The sequence below is a fragment of the Sminthopsis crassicaudata genome, chromosome 1, assembly GCF_048593235.1.
Source record: "Sminthopsis crassicaudata isolate SCR6 chromosome 1, ASM4859323v1, whole genome shotgun sequence".
NCBI classification, from domain to species: Eukaryota; Metazoa; Chordata; class Mammalia; order Dasyuromorphia; family Dasyuridae; genus Sminthopsis; species Sminthopsis crassicaudata.
The window spans coordinates 498755875-498778525 of NC_133617.1; the positions used below are offsets into that span (position 1 = coordinate 498755875).

The 22651-nt window shown below is 32.6% G+C and overlaps 1 protein-coding gene across 3 annotated transcripts in view; it reads left to right on the plus strand.

The window, feature by feature from the left end:
* The window catches only part of CEP120 (centrosomal protein 120), a 91710-nt gene extending 81557 nt beyond the window's left edge, over positions 1-10153 (plus strand). For all 3 annotated transcript variants that reach the window (XM_074281498.1, XM_074281499.1, XM_074281500.1), the window contains 2 exons: positions 5215-5360; positions 8003-10153. In XM_074281498.1, coding sequence (XP_074137599.1) covers positions 5215-5360; positions 8003-8237 — 381 coding nt within the window. In that variant the 3' untranslated portion in view covers positions 8238-10153. The remainder of the gene's footprint in view (positions 1-5214; positions 5361-8002) is intronic.
* Positions 10154-22651: the final 12498 nt, after the last annotated feature.

Consider the following 22651-nt stretch of genomic DNA (forward strand, 5'->3'; position numbering starts at 1 on the left):
AATTCTTTTTTCCTCTGCTTTGCCACCATAAAAGTCACTGTTTCCAAATAATATTTCTTTGTTCTTTGTTAACTTGTTAAGTTAAACTATAGCTATGACAGTATAAAATAAGTGAAACACAAAATGTTTCTAACTTTGAAATTAAAGTAAATGATACCCAGATATTCTGTTTGTTATGGTGGGGTGCAGTGCAACACTGATTATAAAATGACATACATTGTTGGAAACATCAGAAGCAATTTAATTTTCTCTTTTTAAACTCTCCCCCCCCAATACTGTAGTAAATTATGTAGAAATAGTTTTTAATGTATTTTTAATGTTTAATTTTTTTAATCAAAAACTGTCTCATTTAATCTATTAAGAAAATAAACAAGAAATGTTTCCCCTCTTTTTCCTGTTCAGTGATGGGGCATGTAGTTACTTTAGTGCACTGAACATTACTTTAGGTATCTAAAATAGTTATGGGTGCCCTTTAGAGTCTTATTAACTTATTTACATATGAAGAAGAGGCAACTGTTTTTTTAAGAAATTAAGTCACTTTTGAAAAAAAATTGGTTTTCTTTCTCTAATATAGAAAATTCAATATTTTCATTCCATATATTAAAACAAAGTATATTTTTTTCTGAGAAAGGAAACAGTCCTGAAATATTTGCATGTAACTTCTTTTCCATGTATGTTCACTATAGAGCTGTTTAAAAATAAGCTGTTAAATAAGTTTTTAAAAAACCCACAGACTTCATTGGCTGACATGGGTGCTATCTTGTCCAGTCTCTTGCTGAACCACTGAGAGTAATTAATTTGATTAATTTGTAAGTAATTTAGCCAAGGGTGGGATATAAATCTTTGTTTAAAAAAAAAAAAAATGATTGGAAGGCCAAGTCTTGGTTAAAAACTGTGTCTTGAAACCATCCAGGCCCTCCTACTGACTTGTCAGCTCTGGGTTATTTTCAGAAAACTTGACTTGAGTTCCTTAGCTTCAGTTATAAGTTTTTCCCACAGACTTCTTGGTATCTGTGAGTAGGAGAGTGAGTAGTGACCACTTTTTAGCTATTGTTTAGTCTAGTATATATGTATGTTTACATCTTCCCTCCAGATTTATAGGCAGCAATGGCAAAATAAAGATTGTACTGCCTTGATGGAAGAGCTTTTTATTCAGAGCACCTGGCAGCAAGGCGGGTTTCTTTTACTAGTTCTTAATTTTATTTTCTTTTTAAATGTTATATTGATAAGAGCTTTAAATCATTCCCAATTAATTTTGAAGAAAGGTAAAAATTCTTTAATTTTTAGGAAGTTATTTAAAAAGTAAATAATTCAAGTATCTTCATTCACATATTACCAGTAAAATGAATTTAGGAAGTGGGCAGTACAACAGAAAATATCTAATTTCACTGTGGTTTCTTTGTTTTCAATTATGGGTTTGTAGGAAAGCCGAGCAATTTTACTTGTAATTTTTTTTTTTTTTTTTTTGTAGTAGCATAATGCAACTATTGGTGAGATCTCTCTCCTCTCTTCCCCATGTAACTATATTCTTGCATTAGTATTATATACATTCTATGTTATATCATTATGAAACACATAATTATAAATATTGCTAAGTCTACTTTTCATAACTCATTTAAAGAATAATTTTACTTTCAACAAACTTATTAACTTGTGAATTTCCAAAGGAAAGAAAGAACAGTGATTTTGCTTTTGATATAGATCATTTCAATACCTATAAAATGAAGCTTGTTACAAGAAAGTTGTATTGAAATTAAAATAGGAACATTATAGTGTAGGAAGAACATAGACTTACAAATCAGATGGCAGACAGAATTGAAGCTCTGACACTTGTTAGCTGTGTGATGTGGGAAAAGCCACTTAGCTCTTCTGAGCCATTGTCTTAATTCTATAAAATTGGAATAAAAATATTTATCAACTTCACAGAGGGTGAGGAAAGTAAACTACAAAGCAATTTAGAAAATGTGAGATTTTAATATAGAAGACATACATTGAATCATTTTCATTTTATGCACACATCCAGAATTGCAATTTTCTCAAAATATAAACCAAAATGTCTTTTCAAAATAACATGTTATGTATTGGGACTACCTGCCATCTAAGAGGGGAGAGGGTGGAGGGAAGAAGGGGAAAATTTAAAACAGAAGGTTTTACAAAGATCAATGTTGAAAAAATTACCCATGTATATGTTTTTTAAATAAAAAGATATAATAATAAAAAAAAACATTCCAAAAATAAAAATATAAATATAAAAATACAAAATAACATGTTAAAATTTTTCATTGGTTTTAAAGTTAATTTTGATTTTTAATTTACTTAAGGAAAATGTTAAAAATGTGGTTTCATAGTCAACTTAAGAGAACCATTATGCTGCTGTAAAACTTGAATTCAGAAATCTGATTTTCATAGGTATCTTTTCACTATTTTAATTATTCCTTTAGTAGATTGTCTTGGTCACTGATTTTAAGCTTAAGAATTTCATATCATATTGTCATGTAGTTGTGGATTTTATAGTTTTTCCTGTCTAGTAGAAGAAGTAGTAAAGAAATTTTTAAAATATTTACAATAAAAATGGCAAATCAGTTAACAGGAAGCAGGAATCTAATCCCATAGTCCAATGTTTTCCAGTTGCGATGTTTTAACTACTGAAATACTAACTTTTCAGTGTATGAGAAATAGAAAAATATTAAATAATCCTAACCATGTAACAGAAAGTATTGACCTGTATTTACTCTTTTTAAAAATCTTATATTCCTTTTCCTGTAGCTATCAGAGTAAAAAGGAAATTAACTTTTTAAAAGAAATCTATCAATAGATCCCAATTAGCATTTATAAGAGTTTTCTCTGTGCTAGACTCTAAATTAAGCACTGGGGGATATGTTGAAAAGCAAAAACTGCCCTAGCCCTTGAAGAGAAATCCTGAGATCATATTCTGGGGGAGATAGTGTGTAAACATTTCTACAAATAAGACCCATTCAAATAAGTTGGAGGTAATCTCATAAGGAAGGTATTATCTTAAAAGGCACCAGAACAAGCATCTTAAGGAAAGTGGAATTTAAACTGATAATTGAAAAATGCAAGGAAGTGGAGATAATTCTAGACATACAGGAAAGCCAGGGGAAAAAAAGTCTGAAACACAAAGGAAGGTAATGTTGGATCACAGAATGCACATGGAGGGAAATAAACTAAGAAGAGGCCAGATTCTAAGCATCTTTAAAACCCAAACAAAAGATTTTAGGTTTATATCTCATAGAGATCATTGATACTCAAGCAAAAAAGCATTTAATTGCCAGGCACTATGCTAAGTTTTAAGGAATACACAGAATAGCATTGACAGCTAATTGGAAAGAAAATGTATGAACACATATGTACAAATAAGGTATAAAAAGGATAAAATAGAACCAGAAAAAGTGTCCAAGGAAAGCAAGAGATAGTTATGAGAAGGGAAAGAATTATAGGCATGGAAGATAGCCAGTGAAAATGTAGTGAGTTGAGAAATGGACTTGTCTAAGGTACAGCAAGGAAGCCACTGCCTTTGGTTAGCAGAGAACATGGTGGGGACAGGGGAAGGGAATCAGGTTCTGAGAAGACTAGAAAAATAAGGAGGAGCCAGGCTGTAAAGGTTTAAAAGGCCCAAATAGGCTTTTTTATTTGATCCTGAAGTTAATAGGAAGCCTGTGGAGTATATGGACTGGGAGGAGGGAGAAAAAATAAAGGGAAGTGACCTGCTCTACCTATGTGATGAGAGACTTGAAGCCGAATGCCATTGCAGTAGTCCAGGTTAGAGGTGATGGCAGACTGAGCAAGAGTGGTGGAAAGAAGGGAAAATAAAATAGAAGAAAGATGCGAAGATAGAAATGATAAGACTTAGCACCAAATTGGATAAGTGATATGAGGGGTGGGTGGAGTTGAGAATGATCCTGAGGTTGTGCACTTAGGTGCACATTACCATCACCTGATGGTATCTTGACAGTAATAAGTAAATTTGGAGAGAAATCTGATTCTTTTTTAAACATTGAGTTTGAAATGCCTATTAAATTTGATATACATTGAGTTTGAAATGCTTATTGAATTTGATATATAAAAAAGACACTTTTTTGATGCAGGATGAACTCCGTAGAAAGGTTAAGTCTAGATCAAGGAGTTCCATGCATAAAGATAATAATTAAATCTGAAATAACCGATGAGATCACCAAGTGAGACAGTATAGCATGAAAAGAGAAATCACAGGAATTCTTCAAAATAGCGATAAAAACTGCTTAAAACCAAAATTTATGATACTTATTTTGTGAGTGAACTATCAAGTAATTTCAGGCTTTGTAGTATTGAAGAAGGATAACATCTATAGATAAAAGTAGAAATTTGTTAAAATTAAACTCTTAGAAATCATTCTTTCATCAAGTATTTTTGAGTACCAAATGAGTAAATTTGCTTTTTTTTTTTTGCATTAGATAATGTAGATATGATGATGCTGATTTTTATTGTTTATTATATATTGTTTATCAAATTCTGATAATCATTTCATAGAATTATATTTATGAAGACATATAAATGAGAACATATAAATGTGTAATATCTGGGTTAGCTCTCTGGAGGATCTCAGGACCAGCTTTGATCTTAATGGACGTGTGCAGGAGGCAGGAGAACCACCAGGAGAATGGTCAAAGATGGAAGGTCTCATTTCCAGTCCTTCTCAGCCCTTATATACTTTAGTACAATTAACATCATTACAGCATCCTGAATATGTGTGAACTAGAGAACCATTATATCACCATACTAAGTACTAAGTATATATGTGAACTAGAGAACTGTCATCTCATCAATTCCACTAAGTTAACATCTTGTTTCAAGTATACTTTCCAGAGTTCCAGTCCTCTACATATTACTCCAATTCACTTGAGTAAATACTCAGATAGATATGTGATTTGATCAGCTCTGGAGTTTATGCCAGTGGCACAGCCATGGCTGCTCTTCTATGCAGTTCCCCTGCATGTTTTAGCAAAAATTTGCCACAGTGGGTCTACCCAACGTGCTTGAAACCTTCCAATTGCCAGTGGAATACTTTAGCTCCTGGTTTTTTGTTTAAAGAAATGATATTACAGGTGCTTTGATATTGAAGTTCGAGGGATATATTACTATGTAGATTGCCATATATAATCTCAAAGACTTAAATGTGCTTGTGCTTCATTATTAAATATTTAATAATTTTTTTAGCGTGAGCAAGAATCTCAAATGGCTCGTCTTAAAAAACAACAGGAAGAACTAGAACACATGAGATTGCGTTATCTGGCAGCAGAAGAGAAAGACACAATGAAAACTGAGCGACAAGAACTATTAGATATAAGAAATGAACTTAACAGGTATAGTATAACTCTTAACTCTTGAAATGAAACTGCTAATAAATGATGCTTTATGCTAAAATAATTTTGAATTTCATCAATTATAGTTTAATTTATAAATTAATATATAATATATATGAATAGATATAAAATAAGTGTAATTTTTAAAATGCCATGTATGTCTCAACTTTTGGCTATGTTAATTATTCCTTACTTTGTGATGTTAACAAAAAAAGAAAAAATAACAGTAATCATGAATTCACTAATCATGTCAAACTAATTTTATTTCCTTTCTTAATATTGGTTATTAACTAGGTATCTAAGGGAATACTTTGAATATGATTTATCTTACTTTAATGTAATAAAGTATCTGGTTACATTATAATAGACCAAGCTAAATAAACATGCTTTAGATCAGGGCTTCTTAAACTTTTTTCCATTTGTGATCCCTCTTCACCCCATAAATTTTTATGTTAACCCAGGTATATAGGTATATAAATTAGGTACATAAATCAAATGTTTCCTGATAATAAGTCATAATTTTGTGACATTCCCACACACATATACATTCAGTTACGAGACCCATATATGATCACAATCCACAGTTTAAGAATCTGGGCTTTAGATGATAGCACAATTAGGTGTCTTCAAAGCTGATTAGGCCCAAACCCAAGGAGTATTCAGTAACAGGTAGGCAGATGCCAATCTGAGTGAAAATTCATGGGATGGTCAACGTAGGATGAATTACATAGCTTCTTGAACCCTGTCCTGTGAAATACTTTTAATTGTGACTTGGAAGAAAAGATAGAGACTTATCAAATTTTAACTAAGACAATTGAAATTGACAGCCAAACAAAGATTTTTAGAAAATCTCAATGCAGAATGTTGGATGAAACCAGCAATATGCTATTTTTTTTTTATTATAGCTTTTTATTTACAAGATATATGCATAGGTAATTTTTCAGCATTGACAATTGCAAAGCCTTTTGTTCCAACTTTTCCCCTCCTTCCCCTCACCCCTTCCTCCAGATGGCAGGTTGATCAATACATATTAAATATGTTAAAGTATAAGTTAAATGCAATATATACCTGTCCAAACCATTATTTTGCTGTACAAAAAGAATCGGACTTTGAAATAGTGTACAATTAGCCTGTGAAGGAAATAAAAAAGGCAGGCGGACAAAAATAGAGGGATTGGGAATTCTATGTAGTGGTTCATAGTCATCTCCCAGAGTTCTTTCCCTGGGTATAGCTGGTTCAGTTCATTACCAGCAACATATTATTAATAGGATATGATAGGATCAATATAAAAAGTTACTTAAATCCAGGAGAAGGAAGGCCTGATATGATAGCATTTCATGGGAAAATTGCAATAGTAATTACAAAATGAAATACTATACAGTATAGATTGCTTTTTGTTTCTTTAAAAACCAAAAAACAAAAACCTAATTCATTATTGGACTTCATTTATAATGATATAATGTTCTTATCAAAGGAGGATAACAGATTCTGCCATAGACAGACTACCTTCAGATGAGAGCTACCAGTATAGTGAAGGTCTAGGAAAACATGCATAATTTGAGGGACCCAGAGTTTTTTTGCTTAAGAAAAAATGGGTGGTGATGATAACTCCTAAAATAACTCAGACAGGAGATTATTGTAATAATAATAATAATTAACATTTATATAGCTCTTATTGTGTGCCATGCATTGAACTAAGCTCTTTAGATTAGTATATCTCTTAATCCTCACAACAATCCTAGGAGGTAGTTGCTATTTTTATGCCTATTTTACAGATGAGGAAACTGAGGTAAACAGAGGCTAAGTGACTTGACCAGGGTCACTCAGCTGGTAAGTTTTGAACTCAATTTCTTCCTAACTCCAGGTCCAGTATTCTACCCACTGTACCACCCAGCTGCTTGTAAAAAGAGTGCTGGATTTTATAGTCAGAGGACCTCTAGAGTCAGGGAATCCCAGATCTTTTACTATCTGCATGATCTTGGGCAGGTTACTTTTCATTAAGCTTTTATTTCTTTGTCCATAAAATAATGGGGTTGAATTTAAATAAGCTCCAAGGTACTTTGTGTCTCAAAAATCTTTGTCAGTCAAAATCTGAAGGGTTATCATGTGGAAAATATGATACAGGTTTGAAATGTTCTTCCATTGGGCTGATTTATGACTAATATGTAGAGCTGTCCAAAAAGAAAATGGATTGAAGCACTGAAATCTCTGTCATTAGAAGTATTCAAGCAGAGGGTATGTAATTTTGATTCTATATTCTAGATCCCTTCCACTTTGTAAGAATTAATGGATGTAACAAAGTTTGAATTACAGAAATAATTTAGTAGTGAGGTACTCTGTTAATTCAGTTGATATTATCAAAGATAATATTAAGTACCTTGTGTGTACACAATACTGTGCTAGATGTTGGTATGAAAATACGTGGTACAGGAAAAGTCAAAATACAGGTAAAGAATGTCTTCTAAAAATTAGATCCCCCAGAGAGACAATGACATTTCTTAACCTTTCCTTTTTTTCAGCCTTTGTTGACAACTTGTTTAACATGACTTATTTTACTATCAAATGATTTGGAATGTGGTTAATAAATACAAAAATAGAGAAGTGGTTTCCTTTCAAAGTGGAATTTGTTTCTGTTTTATCAGGTTAAGGAAACAAGACTCAGAACAGTTCCAGAATTCCAGAGAGATTGCAAGTGGAAAAATGGAGAGCCTGGGTGGAAAAGCTTTTGAAGAAGATTTGGATGATTATCTGACTCGTCTAATAGAAGAAAGAGATACTTTGATGAGAACGGGTGTGTATAATCACGAGGATCGGATAATAAGTGAACTTGACCGTCAGATCAGAGAAGCTTTGGCCAAAAGCAGTACCAGTAACTAATAACATTTGGAAAATTTTTACTAAGACTTTGAATCTGAGTTCTAATTTCATTGTAAAACTCTGAAAACAGGAAGATGTTAAAAAAAAAAAATTCTTTTTTCTCATCCCTAAAGAGGGTTTTTTGTTTTGTTTTGTTTTGTTTTGTTATTATATAGTATTTATTTGGTTTTTATTTACTTTATATCTATTCTACCTCTTCTACACTGGTTTTATTTGTAATTGCTTTTTATATACTTACTAAGCAACTTTTCAGTGTTTCTCATAATCTTTTATTTGATGGCTAACTTTCAAAATAGCTTTTCACTAAATTTTTCTAGAGAAAGATGACTGCAGTAATTTCCAGTGACATAATTTTATACACTGAGCCAAAAAAATATATGTTGCACTTTATAAATGCTGTGTTCTGTTACATGTATGTAAATATTTTAAAGTTGAGACCAGTTGTAAATGCAATGTTTTATTTTAATTCTTTTTTAGACAATATGCCTTTTATTTCTGCAGATGTGTAACAGTTGTAGATAATGTCTTTAAGCAGGGAGCAGTATGTTCAATACAGAGAAGCCATGTTCTATTCAGTAGGCAGCAAAAAATGAATATCCAGTCAGCCTATTTGTTTTAATACAACTTAAATGGTTTTAGTTCCTTACTAATTTCAAGATACATGGAACCCATGTTCACATTTTCAAAGTATTTTACTCTTAACTTTTTAGAAAAACATCTTGATACTTGGTTTTTGTTTTTTCTTCTAGTCCTACAAAAAAGATAAAGTTATTTTCCCTTACCATTAGAGATATTCCTTTATTTCAGTAATGTTGACTTAATAGTACAAATCTTTTGTTCCTCAATGGGGAAACAGACATTTTAAAGGCTTCAGTTGAGAAAATAAATGAATGAAAGTTGATGCTAATTTTTTCCCTTCCATTTTGGCCTTTTTTGAAAAAAAAATGAAAATAATTCGTTGGATTTCTTTATAGTGCCAAGTTTGTAAAACTCCAAGTGTTTGTCTTCTTCAGAGTCAGGCATTGTACTTATTCAGAACTCTTTTTCCCAGAGCAACATTTTTTTTAATCTTCTTTTTACAATACTTTTTATCAGTGTACTCAAAATTTTTATAACAAGTTAATTATTTAGGTCAGTTTTATGAATTCCAAAGTGGGATAATCTGAAAATTTGACCCTTTGGGGAAGGATATTCTACTTACCAATAATTCCCTTAAAGTCATTATAGGGCATTTTAAAGAGCAACTTAAATTTCTTTTTTTTTTTTTTTTTTTTTGGATAGAGGTAGTTAACTTCTTTAAAAATTATTTCAATTTTTATTTTTTTTTTTTGACAAAATGCTAGTCAACTAAAAGCAACATGACAGTTAAGTAAATAAAAAGATGTGAAAATAATAAGAGGGTGGTGAATATATGAATCAGGACTCTAAAATATTAATTATGGTTGCATGTTTTCTCTGATTTTGTGCCACTTGAGTGGAATTTCAATTTTTTTGTGTGTTTGAGGAAAAATTTGTTGAAAATATTTTCTATCAGTTTCTCTGGGTGCTGAATGTGAGTTTTCAAACACTAGATGGGGCCTAAGAGGAAAAAAAAAATGATCTAAAATGAGTGTGTGGTTTACTTTGCCTGAGGGAAAGGGATGGGTTTTTTTTTCTATGTAATTTAACAAATAAAATAAGAATTTTATGCACTTCTGAATTTTTAAGTAATAGGCTCATATAATTATATGCCTTTTGCTTCTAGATAGTGAGTGAAATGTTCTTAGGAAGTTTAGTTTTATATTATTGAGGGTATTTTAATTCTTTTTCGGGTCCTTTCAGCATTAGCTATTTCATATGGAAATAAGTATTCTCTGGAATTGTGGATTATACCTTTAATTGTAAAAAAACAAAATAATAACATTCTCTTTATATACTATTCATGGAAAATAAGATTCATCTTTTAAAAAAAATTTTCAACTGAAAATTAAAAATTCTTTTTTTGTTTTTTATAATAGTTTTCCATTATCAAAGAGGATTTATTGCTTATTTATCTTTACATTTAGTTTTTGAACTAATTATAGGTGAATAATAGTAGTTTACCTCATATATAAAAATAGCAAAATATGGTTGATGTTTTTTAATGTTTTATCTCCTGAAAGCAGTGATCACAGATGATTCAAATGAAAAGCAGATAATTCCAGGATGACATCCCTTAGTGGACTAAGCCTTCAAGATTCTTCTCTGAAAGAGAAGATTTATGATTAAAAAATTTATGATTTAAAAAAAAAAATAAATGTCATACTGTTGATGTCTTATCACAGTAACACTTTTCCAGCTGTTTACCCTAAACTATTTTAAAAGTAGTTAGAATTGTTCAGCAGTGCCTTGCCAAAGTGGCCTAATCACTGCTATAAATCACTGTTTTATAATATTGAAATTATAAGCTGGAATCTGTCTTGTTGATATGTATAATTGTAGCATCCTTTTGTAGACATTATGACGTCACCACCCTTACATAAGTACTCCAACAACATTGAACTGTGTTGGTTCTTGACATGTGGTTTTCAAGAAAATAATGTGCTTCAAGTTACAAGCTAACTCAAGCTGAAATCTTATTGTATTGATAACTGTTTCTAAAGTTTTTACATCCCTTCTTTACTGGTTTTAAACATCATTTGAATACCAGTTCAAATGAATACTGTTTTAATTCTGATAACAAAAAGTGAATTTAACAAATTCTTGAATGCTAGTGTTTGTCTCTTAGTAAACTTTTAAATAAGTGCTCTAATTTTAAACATGAGAATGGTCAGCTGTGTTCCAGGGAATATTTATTCACTGATTCATTTCAAAACTCAAAATAGTGTATATATAAAGAGAGATTTGTACAGTGTTTGCAAATCATTTCCACAAGACTTTATTAAGCTTACTATCTCATACATCACAGTTCTAGATAGAAAGACAAAAACAATCATTTCTTTTAAGGAGCTTAGATTCTAACTAATCAATCCTGAAAGATCTAGCTGTTGCTGAAGTCCTTTCCTCTAATTGGTCAGTCTGCCCAGAACCTCTATTTTAAGGAAAGTATTTGCCATATTCACACATGAATTTTAGTTTTGGTTTCCACTTCTTAGTATTTCTCTATCCTAACTCAGTAGCCTTCTCATCTTAGATCACTTTCCTTATCCCTGCAATCTCTTCTCTAAAATGGAGAAGGGACTGACTACTAATGTGTGAAATGGAGTAATTATGTATCTCTTTTAGGAGAATCTTACTGCCTTTTGATGAGTGAAGTTATTACAATAACATCTGAAAATAGGAATCATCTTTAACACAATACTGTGACTAAAGTTGTTGTCTCATATAGAAAGTCATTTGCAAAATCAGCCCTCTAAATCAGTAAGTACTTATTAAGCTCTTAATAGTGTTAGGCAATGGGGATGTAAAAATAAAAATTAAATATTCCAAGCCTTCAAGGAGTTTACATTTTTACTGTGGAGAAACTATTTGTACACAGATAAATATATACAAAATAATATGGAAAAGATAGGAGAGTACCAACATATTGGGAAGATTATGAAAGTTTATATGATGCAGCATTTGAACTGGTCCTTGAAGTCAGCTAGGGATTTTAGTCAACAAATATTTATTAAACACTTATACTGTGTCAAAGCAGCTAGGCCTAGAGTGTGGAAGACCTGAGTTGAAATCTGTCTTCAGATACTTAACTGGATGGTGACCTTGGACAAATTACTTTACCTGTTTGCCTTCATTCTACTAGGATAGGAAGTGGCAAATCTTTTCTGATATTGTTGCCAAGAAAACCTTATGTTCAGTATGGTCTGAGGGATCACAGTACTGAACAACATGTGCCAGGTACTGTGCTAAGACTTTAGGATTCACAGAAAAGCAAAAAAAAAAAAAAAAAAATTTAGTCCCTGACCTCAAGAAATTTATATTCTAATATTCTAATGGGAAGGTAACACATAAATTGATTGGATACAAGATAAGCGCTGAGTAGATGGATGATGATAGGGGAGGTTCTTTAACAGCTGAAAGAAGGTACTGCAGAAGATAAATATATTATCTGACTTGAAAAAGATTCTGACAGACAGAAGTTAAGAACATTTCAGAAATGGGAGAGAGCAAAGGCGTGGTAACAACTGAATTATAGTGTTAATGTAAAAGGGTCAGCAAACAGGGCAATGTAATTGTTTTATAGAGTACATAGAAGGGAGAGTAGAGTGTTAAGCTTGAAAAGATAGGGCCAAATGGTGATGAGATTTTAGTAACAAGAATAGGCCTTTATATTTGATATTGGAGGTAATAGGTAGTGGAGTTTATTGATTGTGGAGGGAAGGTATGTGACATGGTTAGATCTACTCTTTAGAAAAACTTTTTACAGGTTTGTAAGGATTAGATCGTTTTTGGAAAGAGGGTCATTTAAACCACTCAGAGGTATAAAAGTGTCTATAAACAATTGTAGCTAGAAAAGGGCTAGTTGAGATGATTACTATGGAAACAGCTATAATTCACTACAATTAAATGTAGCTGTTGATCAAGTGAGAAGCAAAGGATGGGGCTTCTGCTCAAATAGAAGAAGAAAAATTAATAGACTTAACTGACAGTAAAATTGATAATTGGGAGAAAAATACTATTGGAAAAATGGCTTCACAATACATGTAATTATATTGAAATGTATTCATATTATTTATTCTTTCTGTTTCCACCATGAGGCAAGGAAGTCAAAGAGTACACAGCAGAGCTCTTTTTATTGGCCCAGAAATGCTAGGAAATTCAGTTAAGGCTGTTGTCATTAGTACTGTCTGTCTAAGCATAATAGATTGTGGGTATAATGGAAGCAGAAATTCTAAAATCACATTCAGCATAGCAAGACATTCACAATATGACATTTGACAACTGAAGCTAAGAGATCAGATTCATCTTATATGCTCACTGAGCAGAATGGCAGATATTTGACTCTCTCTTCCCCTCCTTCCTTTCCTTCCCCCCTTCTTTCCTTTCCCTCCTTTTCTTTCTCCTTTTGTCTTTCTTGCTTTCTTTCTCCTAAGATTGTATAGTTGAATGAAGATAAGTAAAATAGGAGAATGATGCAACTACATTGTAGTAATATGATCCTTGCACTAGATCAAAAAGAATAGAATCACCTTCACTTTTATGACTTGAAAATTCAAATCAATTATTGAGGATATTTATTATTTAGAAACTATAATGTATTAAGAAGAGTGGCCAGTTCAGTAACAAGGTCAAGACTTGCTCAGTCTACTTTGGGAATTATTTAACAGGGGAGATCTTTCCTTCCCTGTTTCAGAGAAGGCATAGGCATCTTCTGCCTATTTCTTGTTGGTTCACTGACTGATGATAGATTTTCAATTGACTGTTGAGTTAGAACTAAGTATGCACACAAAATGTTAGAATGGGTGGTCATATTCTCATCATATAACCATGAAATGATTCTTCTTCCTCTATTGTTTCCTTTTCTGGAAACAGAATGGACCAGGTTATGAGTTTTGAAAGGATGGAAGAGTTACCAGAGATCCAGGAACTGGATTAATTTACAGTCATATACAGAATTTGATAATTGTAGCAATAGAGCCTAACCTTGCGGAGTAACTTCCTGGACCCAACACAGCTTCCAAGATATTGTACCCTGCATCTATGCTATACAAGAAGTAGATTCTGAGAAGGGACTCCCTGAGTCAAGAAGGAGCAATGATTTTAAGGGATTGAATATACAGAAGAAAAAGGATACTTCTTATAGGGGATGCTAGCTTTAGACCTTGTTATATCTTCTCATTAAATTTTTTTTGTAAAAGCCAGCTAATATTTAATGGTTGTATTAGAGAGAATTTGATTTTGGGTGCAACACATTAAATGGGAGCTGATGAACAATAGTATTGTAATACACCCCAATTCCCCAGGCTTACTCATGGGACTCTAAGGCAAACAGTAGCCAGCCATGATCTGGGGATCCAACCAGCCAATATAAATTGGGTTTGGGAAAGTGAGGCCCAGATTATGAACTACAGTAACATCCCATTTGTCACTTAAGTGAAGTCACCATTGCTACTTTTTTCTAAACAATGAACTATTTGTCTTAACTCAGTGGCCAGAGATGTAAACCTTTATCTTTGTTGTCACTTGACTCTGAAAAGGAACATATAAGGCATCATTTGAGCACTTAAAATATTTTAATTTACCACACCCAAAAGAGCTATTTCAGAATCTGTTATGTTAGTCATAAAAGGCACTAAAGGGTAATCCACCATTGTTAGAAATGTAATTGTAGACAGGCGGCTGTATATTTAGATCCCATTTCATTTGCTTCTCCAGGGGGTTATATTAGTAGTGTTTTCATTAGAAATGTTTTTCCAGATGTCTGCTCTGCAGATATGAAGTCTCTCATTGAGTCAGGAGTTTGGCACTCAGATGAGAAGGGGGGAAATTCGGCTTTGAAAGATTAATTTATGGAAAAATAATTTATTGGCTTTCTGTTGTATTAATGTACAGTAATCCCCTAGAGCTTTATTCAGATAGTCCTTTTATTCGTAAAAGTATAGAAACTGTTCTCTATTTTAGAAGAATATTAAACCTGTCATTTATAATAGAAGAGAACAAAGTAGTACCCATTAATAATACATTTTTGGAAAAGTTTCACTTACAATTTGTAGACAAATATTTTTCTTTTTCCCAAATAGCCTACCTAATACATGGACAGCATTGTATTATGAAGCAAGCCTTTTCATGATTTAAAACATTAACCGAGTTTTTGTGTGTGTGTGTGTGTGTGTGTAAATATGAATATACATAACAAGTCTGTACATATGTTTATATATGCACACTTATGTTGTGTATATATATATATATATATATATATATACACCATTTTTTAGATTAAAAGATCAACAGTCAAAATATTATGAAATTATGCTTTAAGGATTATGGTTTAATGTTTTTATTTAACATTTGTTGAATGCCAACTCATTTTGGAAAAACAGACACAGCTATGCTCTATGAAATGTCTTCTGAAGTGTCAATAAAACCATTTTTTCAGTTTTCATTGACTTCTTACTTTGCTTCTCAGAAATCCTTTGTGAACTGTTAAGATTTTGTTATTTTAAATTCAGAGAATTTATTTTGTATTTTCAGATAATATCTATATCTAATCTACATGTAGATAGATTAGATATAGATATTTAAAAGTTTGTAGAGTAAGTGAGATTGTAGGAAACAACATAGTGAAAATGGATTAAAATTTTAGTCTGAATTAATATTTCTGTCAAAAAAACTTCAATTCCTACCCCATATGGCAGATGAAGTTTCTTTTAGGGGTGGGGGTACGTGCAGATCTTGCTCAGTGACAGACGTTTATTCAGGTAAGTAATCTTGCTATGTAAACCTACCTTAAAGTTTAGGTGTGAAATAAAAAAGAATTATTTTAGTAGTCCTAGTAAAATGTCCAATAGCATGATTTAGACTAAACCGAGCCAGTTCTCTGGAAATATCTTATGGCAGCAATATATGTGCTAAATAAAAGAACAACCACAAAGAAGGAAATAGAAGTTTTCATAGGAAAGCTAATAGAAAGATGAAGAAATTTTTAAAAAGGCATAGTGCAATTAATACTACAAAGTCAAAGAAAGTGAGGGGAAATTTTGACAACAGATTAAACAATGGAACTGGTCCATCACATCTGCATTTAAGAATTGATATGTTACACAAAATTCCAAGGGCTGAGAATCACATTAAGAAATACAAAAGAAGATCTGGCATCTAAGATTGGAAATAAGATCGCCAAAGGAAGAATTCATTTTTTAAAAAAATGTGCCAGTGAAGAAAAGATGATGGAAAATCCCAATAAGTCAATGAATTAAGAAGCAGAGTGATGCAAAGGGAACAAACAAACAAAAAACCTACTTTGACAGAAAATGAACAGTGAGACAAAATTTAAGATATTGTAGAAATAGGAAAAGACTTCAACTCTATATAAAGTAAAGTATCTTAACTAAAAGATAACACTTGAAGAGAGTCTGAATATTATTCGTCTTATGAAGAAAATTTTATCACTTTCTTGGAATTTAGATGAGAATTTTTCAGAAGTATTAAATCAGTCAAGTTTTTAAGCACCTGCTAAGAGATAGTCACATGTTCTTGGGGCACAAAAAACGAAAACGAAAAGAATCTCTGCTTCTGATTAGGAAGACTTGGGTTAAGAACCTTTATCTCTGTGCCCTAACTGACTATAGACAACTCAGTTAATCTGTCAAGGCTCTAGGTAAGCATCTTTCTATGACTACAAGTAAGTTTCAGGTGATTTCTATATCAATAGATCAAGTTGTCAAAGCAGGTCTTTGCATCAATGAAATAATGTCTGGATGTGGAAGGATCGAAGGAGGAAGAGAAAGAAAAAAATGAAGGAAATGTGCAAATTAGCAGAATCAACAGAAGCCTGACAGTTATGCGTCAAGGTTACCTCACCCAGAAATGTACTTCCAAGATTTCAGAATTTCAGTATCAAAAACATGATTTTGCAGAATCCTGGAGAAAACAATTATTCATATTTGTGAGAAAATTAAATTACTGTTTAAAAATGAGAAATGGAAGGAGAAAATGGAATATCATTTACAAAAAAAAAAAAAAAAAAAAAGGACAGGACATTTATTCACCTCTGTCACTAAGGAGGAGATACTTCCAGCATCAGCAATCAATATTTTTAAAATGTTGATTTCAAGGGATATTTCATACAATATCTAAAATTTACATTTGACTTTACCAAAAAAAAAAAGGCATACAAATCAACATGACTTCCTTTATAGACACTGATTCTCAAGAACTCTAAATAATCATTCTCACAATATTGGATACTACTCAAGTAGGGTAGCCCAATTCCATTGAGGCATCTTCTAAACTCCTCTACCTGTGCTGCTTTAATTGGTTTTCTCTATCCCACCCCCAACCCCATTGTAAACTGGAGATTCCCTATAAATCAGGGGACCAGGTTTCCTAACATAACATCCTGGGTGCCAATATCTTAACAGTTTGGATGTCTACTGCAAGGCATGTTGAGTAGGGCACATGGTCTCTGGTTTTCTCAAAGTTTTGAAGTTAGAATAACCTAACTTTGGAAAAACATGGGTCTCTGCCTCTGCCTATATTCATTTAAAGAGTTCCTCAAGAGGGCATACAAAGATTTTCAGTGTGATGTGTCTTTCTAGATCCTAAATTTGAACAGGACTAAAATAATATTTCTAAAAGGGAAAACTTCCTAGCTTTCCCATTACTATTGAATCCTCCCCATCATAGACATTCAGAATAATGATGATAGAATTTGTGACTATAAAAAGACAATTTCACTTAGCCCATATCATTACAAAACAAATCCTCCAAATATCCCACCCCTTAAAACCCTTTCTAAGAAGTACTTGTCTGAAACATCCTGGTGGAAAAATCACAACCTAAATGCAATTTTCCATTCTTCACTCTCATTCCCCACCCAATACTTAAACAGTTATAAAGTCCCACAAATTCCACCTTCATAGCTCTCATATCCCTACCCTGCTTTCATCACCTTATATCTAGGAATATTGCATACAATAGCATGCTGATTGATTTCCCTCTTTCAAGTGTTTTCTCCAGTGCAAGGATTATTAAAAATTTTTCCACTCATTGTCCAAGAAATTTTTACATGATTCCATCTCAATTCTGAACTAAGGTGTTTCTATCAGTTTGCATGCACAGTACAAAGTGTGTATATTGTGTTTTCAGAACCTAGTCTTCAGTGAAGTCATGTGGTGCAACACAGGTAAATCCTGCCACAAACACTAGATTGTACTTTTGATTTTGAGTTAACTTTTGGTCATTGCATTTGGAATATTTGCCAAATTTCTCATGACCCCCATATTCAATTATGTTACTCACATAGGATTGAGACCCATAGTGTAAGCAGCTTTGTTCTAGTATATGCTCCACTCAACTATCAAGTTGATCTTCCTAAAACCCAAATCTAGCAAGATAAAATCATTGGTTTGGCTTTAAAAGCCCTTTATAATCTGGCCCCTTCCTACCATTCCAGTCTTCTTACATCCCACTTTCTTCCATATACTATGTGATTGTTACTCTGGCTACACCTGTTCCTTACACATAACACTCCATTTCCTCATATTGGCTATATTCACTGACTCTTCTCCAGGCTTGATATTCAGTCTTCCTCTTCATCTCTGTCTCTTGGCTTTCTCCAAATATCAGCTTAAGTTTTCATCTTCTGCTTGGAAACTTTTCCTAGTCTCTTTAATCTTAATGCTTTTCCTCTGAAATTATTTCTATTTAACCTGCATATATCTTGGTTATTCAAAGATTTGCATCTTATTTCTGCCATTAGTCTGTGAGTTTCCTAAGAACAAGAACTGTTTTTGTATTCAGAGCACTGAGTTTAGTATCTGGCACATTGTTGGTGTTTAAAGAGTTGTTGTTGACAACATATTTGTGGTTCCCTCTTCGTTGTGCATTGCCCATGATTAGGGTTTATTTTCATTGAGAAAATTGGTCCAGAATTGGACCTACTGATATCACATATTTACTGGATTTTCTACTTCCCATATTATTGTCAGACAGCTACTTTTTTTGAAAAATGGAATGGAGTTTTGAAGTATCAATTTCATTTTTAAAAATTATTCTTTATATTGTTTCTCTTTTATCACTGCCTATGCTACACTTCTTGCATCACTGATGTCACTAAATGGAAGAACATCTCAATGAAGATTTTTGAGATTTAGCTAAATGTGGATAACATAGGCATGTTACATAGGCATGGTCGCTTTTTAAGGAAACAAGAAGGCTGACCTTTGGATTTGATTGGTTCAGAGAGAGAGAGGCTTGACCACTTGACCTTGTCACTTGAGGCACAGAGAACCAATTCAATGGGGAATTAGTGTTTCTGAGGGTTTGGTTGAATTCCTACTTCCCTGTTACATGTCTTTTTAACATAGCATTTTGCTCTGACAAAGGAGGCAAAAATGAAGGTGAAGGGAAGCAACCTGTTTTTAATAAATTAAGCCCTTTCTTAATCTTATTGTAGGTAAATGTATTTTCATTGGTTTCTGTGGTCCACAAGAGTTTCATTGCATTCCACTCCTGAGCCTGAATCACTAAGTTATTTGATTTAGGCATAGCTCAAAAAAGTCTGTGAAAAGACCTGAAGAAAGCAACAACTCAAATATCACATATGGGGAACATTAAATATGCCCGTTTGATTGGACTATAGAATGCATGAGGAAGAATAATGTACAGTTTGGAAAATAGAAGTTCAAATTTTATCCTAGAGGCACTAAGAAGTTTCTTGAGAAGTAGAGTAATGTGATCAGATCTGTGCTTTAGCAATGTTAGTGTGGCAGTAATATGAAAGATAGATTAAAGAGGGAGAATTTGGATTCAGAGAACCTTATAGGAGGCTACTGCAATAGTAGAAAATAATATGAAAATAATAAATATTAAAAGTAGAAAAAATAGAAAAATATGGACTGGAAAAATATTGTCTATAAAATTATCTCAAATGTCTGGCATGCAAAGTCTGTGGGGAATTAACCCAAATCTGTAAAATCATCAATTATTCCCAAATAAATAAATGGCCAAATATTATGAAAAAGCGGTTCTCCAAAGAAGGAACACAAACTATCAATGACTATCTTTTAAAATTCCCCCAAATTGGGGGAAGCTAGATGGCACAGTGGATAGAGCAATCCACCTGTCCTGAAGTTAGGAGGACCTGAGTTCAAATCTGACCTCAGACACTTTAACTGGGCAAGTCACTTAATCCCAATTGCCTCAGCAGAAAAAAAAAAGAAAAAATTCCCCCAAGTCTGTTTTGTAATGGCAAAAAAACCCACGAAATTGCAGGGATCCTCATCAATAGGGAAGTGGTTAAACAAGTTGTGATATTATTGTGATAGAATATTACAGTCATATAAGAAAGATGAGCTCAATGATCTCAGAAAGCCTGGAAAGACTTGCAAGAAATAATAAAAAAACAAAATGAGTAAAATCAAGAGAATACTATGTATAGTAATAGTAAAATTGTTTTAAGAGTGTTTAAGAAATAAAGAACATATGAAGAAAAATACTATCTGCATCCAAAGATAAAACCAACAAATAGATGTATAGAATAATTTTATGTGTGTGTATATGTGTCTAATGGTGTGTGTATATATATATATATATATATATATATATATATATATATATATATATATATATATACATTGAGTTCTATTTGCCCACCTATTTCCTGTTAATTCTCCTAAAATCATTGGCAAACTTGACCTTTATTCTTTATTTGTCCTTGGAATATAGGTGGGTTTTTGTGGTATTAGGGTCTTGGTTAAGCAATACCTGTTTCAAAAAGGGGGTCCGTTCTGCTTCAAAGGTTAATAATTAAGTCAGAGGGATTAAAGGTTTCTAAAATTACTAAGTAGACTCGGTTTACCTCTGGTTTTTCTCACTCAATAAATAGAGATTAGCTAGTTTGTAGACTTCTTGAATATCTCCAGGCCATTAAATAATCAGGTTCTTCTCTAAGCAGTTATCTCTTAAATGTTTTTTGCTGGAAGAGCAAGTCTTTGTTCTTCTTCCCAGAGCCTAATGATTAAACAGATGCTGAGTCTTATTATTCTGAGAAGTCCTCAGTTTCCCATTTCACCCATAGTTAAAGTATTAGAAAGTGTTACAATGTTTGTTACATTCCAGCCTGTCACAATGCTTACTCAAACCTAAATGGTTGACTTATTACAAATATTTGAATTTCACTTTCCCAATTTACTTCATACATTAAAATCCAAATGGTAGGTTCAGTCTATCTTAGTTAATGATTTTATGAGAAACCACATAATCCCTCACATACCTATTTGCGTCTAATGGAAGACTTCTCTGGGGTGGAGGAGAGGAGAGAGAAGAAAAAAAAAATTTACTCAGTAGCTTTGTTATATATTGGCTGGGATTAAAAAATATAAATATAAATATAAATATATATATATATATATATGTGTATATATATATATATATATATATATATATAGTAGGTTTGTGGTTTTATATGCAAGCATCTTTTTAAATAATTTCTAAAAATTCCCTAAATTGTTAATAATCAAAAACACAAACTAAAATAATTCTAAAATATCACCTCATGCTCATAAATTTGGCAAAGAATGGAAAAAAGTAATGTTGGCAGGAATATAGTAAAACAAACATACTAATTCATTGCTGGTGGCACTTTGACCTGACCATTTTGAAAAACAATTTGGAATTATGTGAAAGAAAAGGTTGAAGAGGAGGATTCTGGGAAGATGGTGGACTAGTCATTAAATTTCAAACTCTCCAGATTTTCACCACAAACAGAACAAACGTACTTCAGGGTGAACACAAACTGGTGAAAAACAAGGAAGACTTGGGACAGAACAATGATCCTCCTGAGGCAACCTAAGACCTCCCTCCCCCAGCTCCCAAGGCCAGAGATTAACAAGTGTGAAGTGCAAAGACCTCCAGGTTAGCTCTACAGAAACAGTCAGTGAGGAGCCCTAGGAATGGCTGGATTTGGCAGGAATCTAAACCTGAATTACAGGGAATTTTTCCTTGCCTACAGTGTGGGGATCTGACTTATGGAAGACTATGGGAATCTGCTGATTAGGATCACCAGGCCCAGCAGTGTTGCACAAATGAAGTCTTAGTGGAGAAGGAAGCAGGACACCTGGTGAGTGCAGAAGCAGTGGGTCAGGGATGTTGCCCACTTCCAGCACTTGCAAGAGGGGGGAGCTTTTGGTTTGAAGTTCCAAGTCAGAGGGCAGAGCTGAAGTGAAACCAGATACCCCCTTCCCCATAATTAGAGATGCTTACACTAATAAGCTTTTTTTTTTTTTTTAAAGATGAATTAGCAAAGAAGAAAGAAGCAAATCATAGAAACTTACATAGAAACTAACAAGGAAGACCAGGGTTCATCTTCAGAGGAAGATATCTAAGAAAAAAAAAACTTCTACCCAAAGAGTAATGTGAAATGACTTCTTGGCCAGAGATAATTTATAAAAGAACTCAAAAAAGAATGTAAATCCAATGAGAGACATTAAAAGGAAAAAAAGAAAGAAAACATCCAAGAAAATAATAATGATTATCAAAAAAAATAACCAACTAGAAAAGTAGATAACAGAGTCTCAAAGATGAAAATAATTCTTTGAAAATTAGAATTGGGCAAGGGGAAGCTAGTGAAGCTATACGAGACCAAGAACTAATAATATAATGAAAAAAAAAAAATAGAATAGAATGTGAAACATAAGAAAAACTTGATCTTGAGAACAGATCAAGAAGAGATAAGAATTGGACTACCTGAAAGCTGTGACCAAAAAAAGAATCTTGACACAAAAATGCAAGAAATA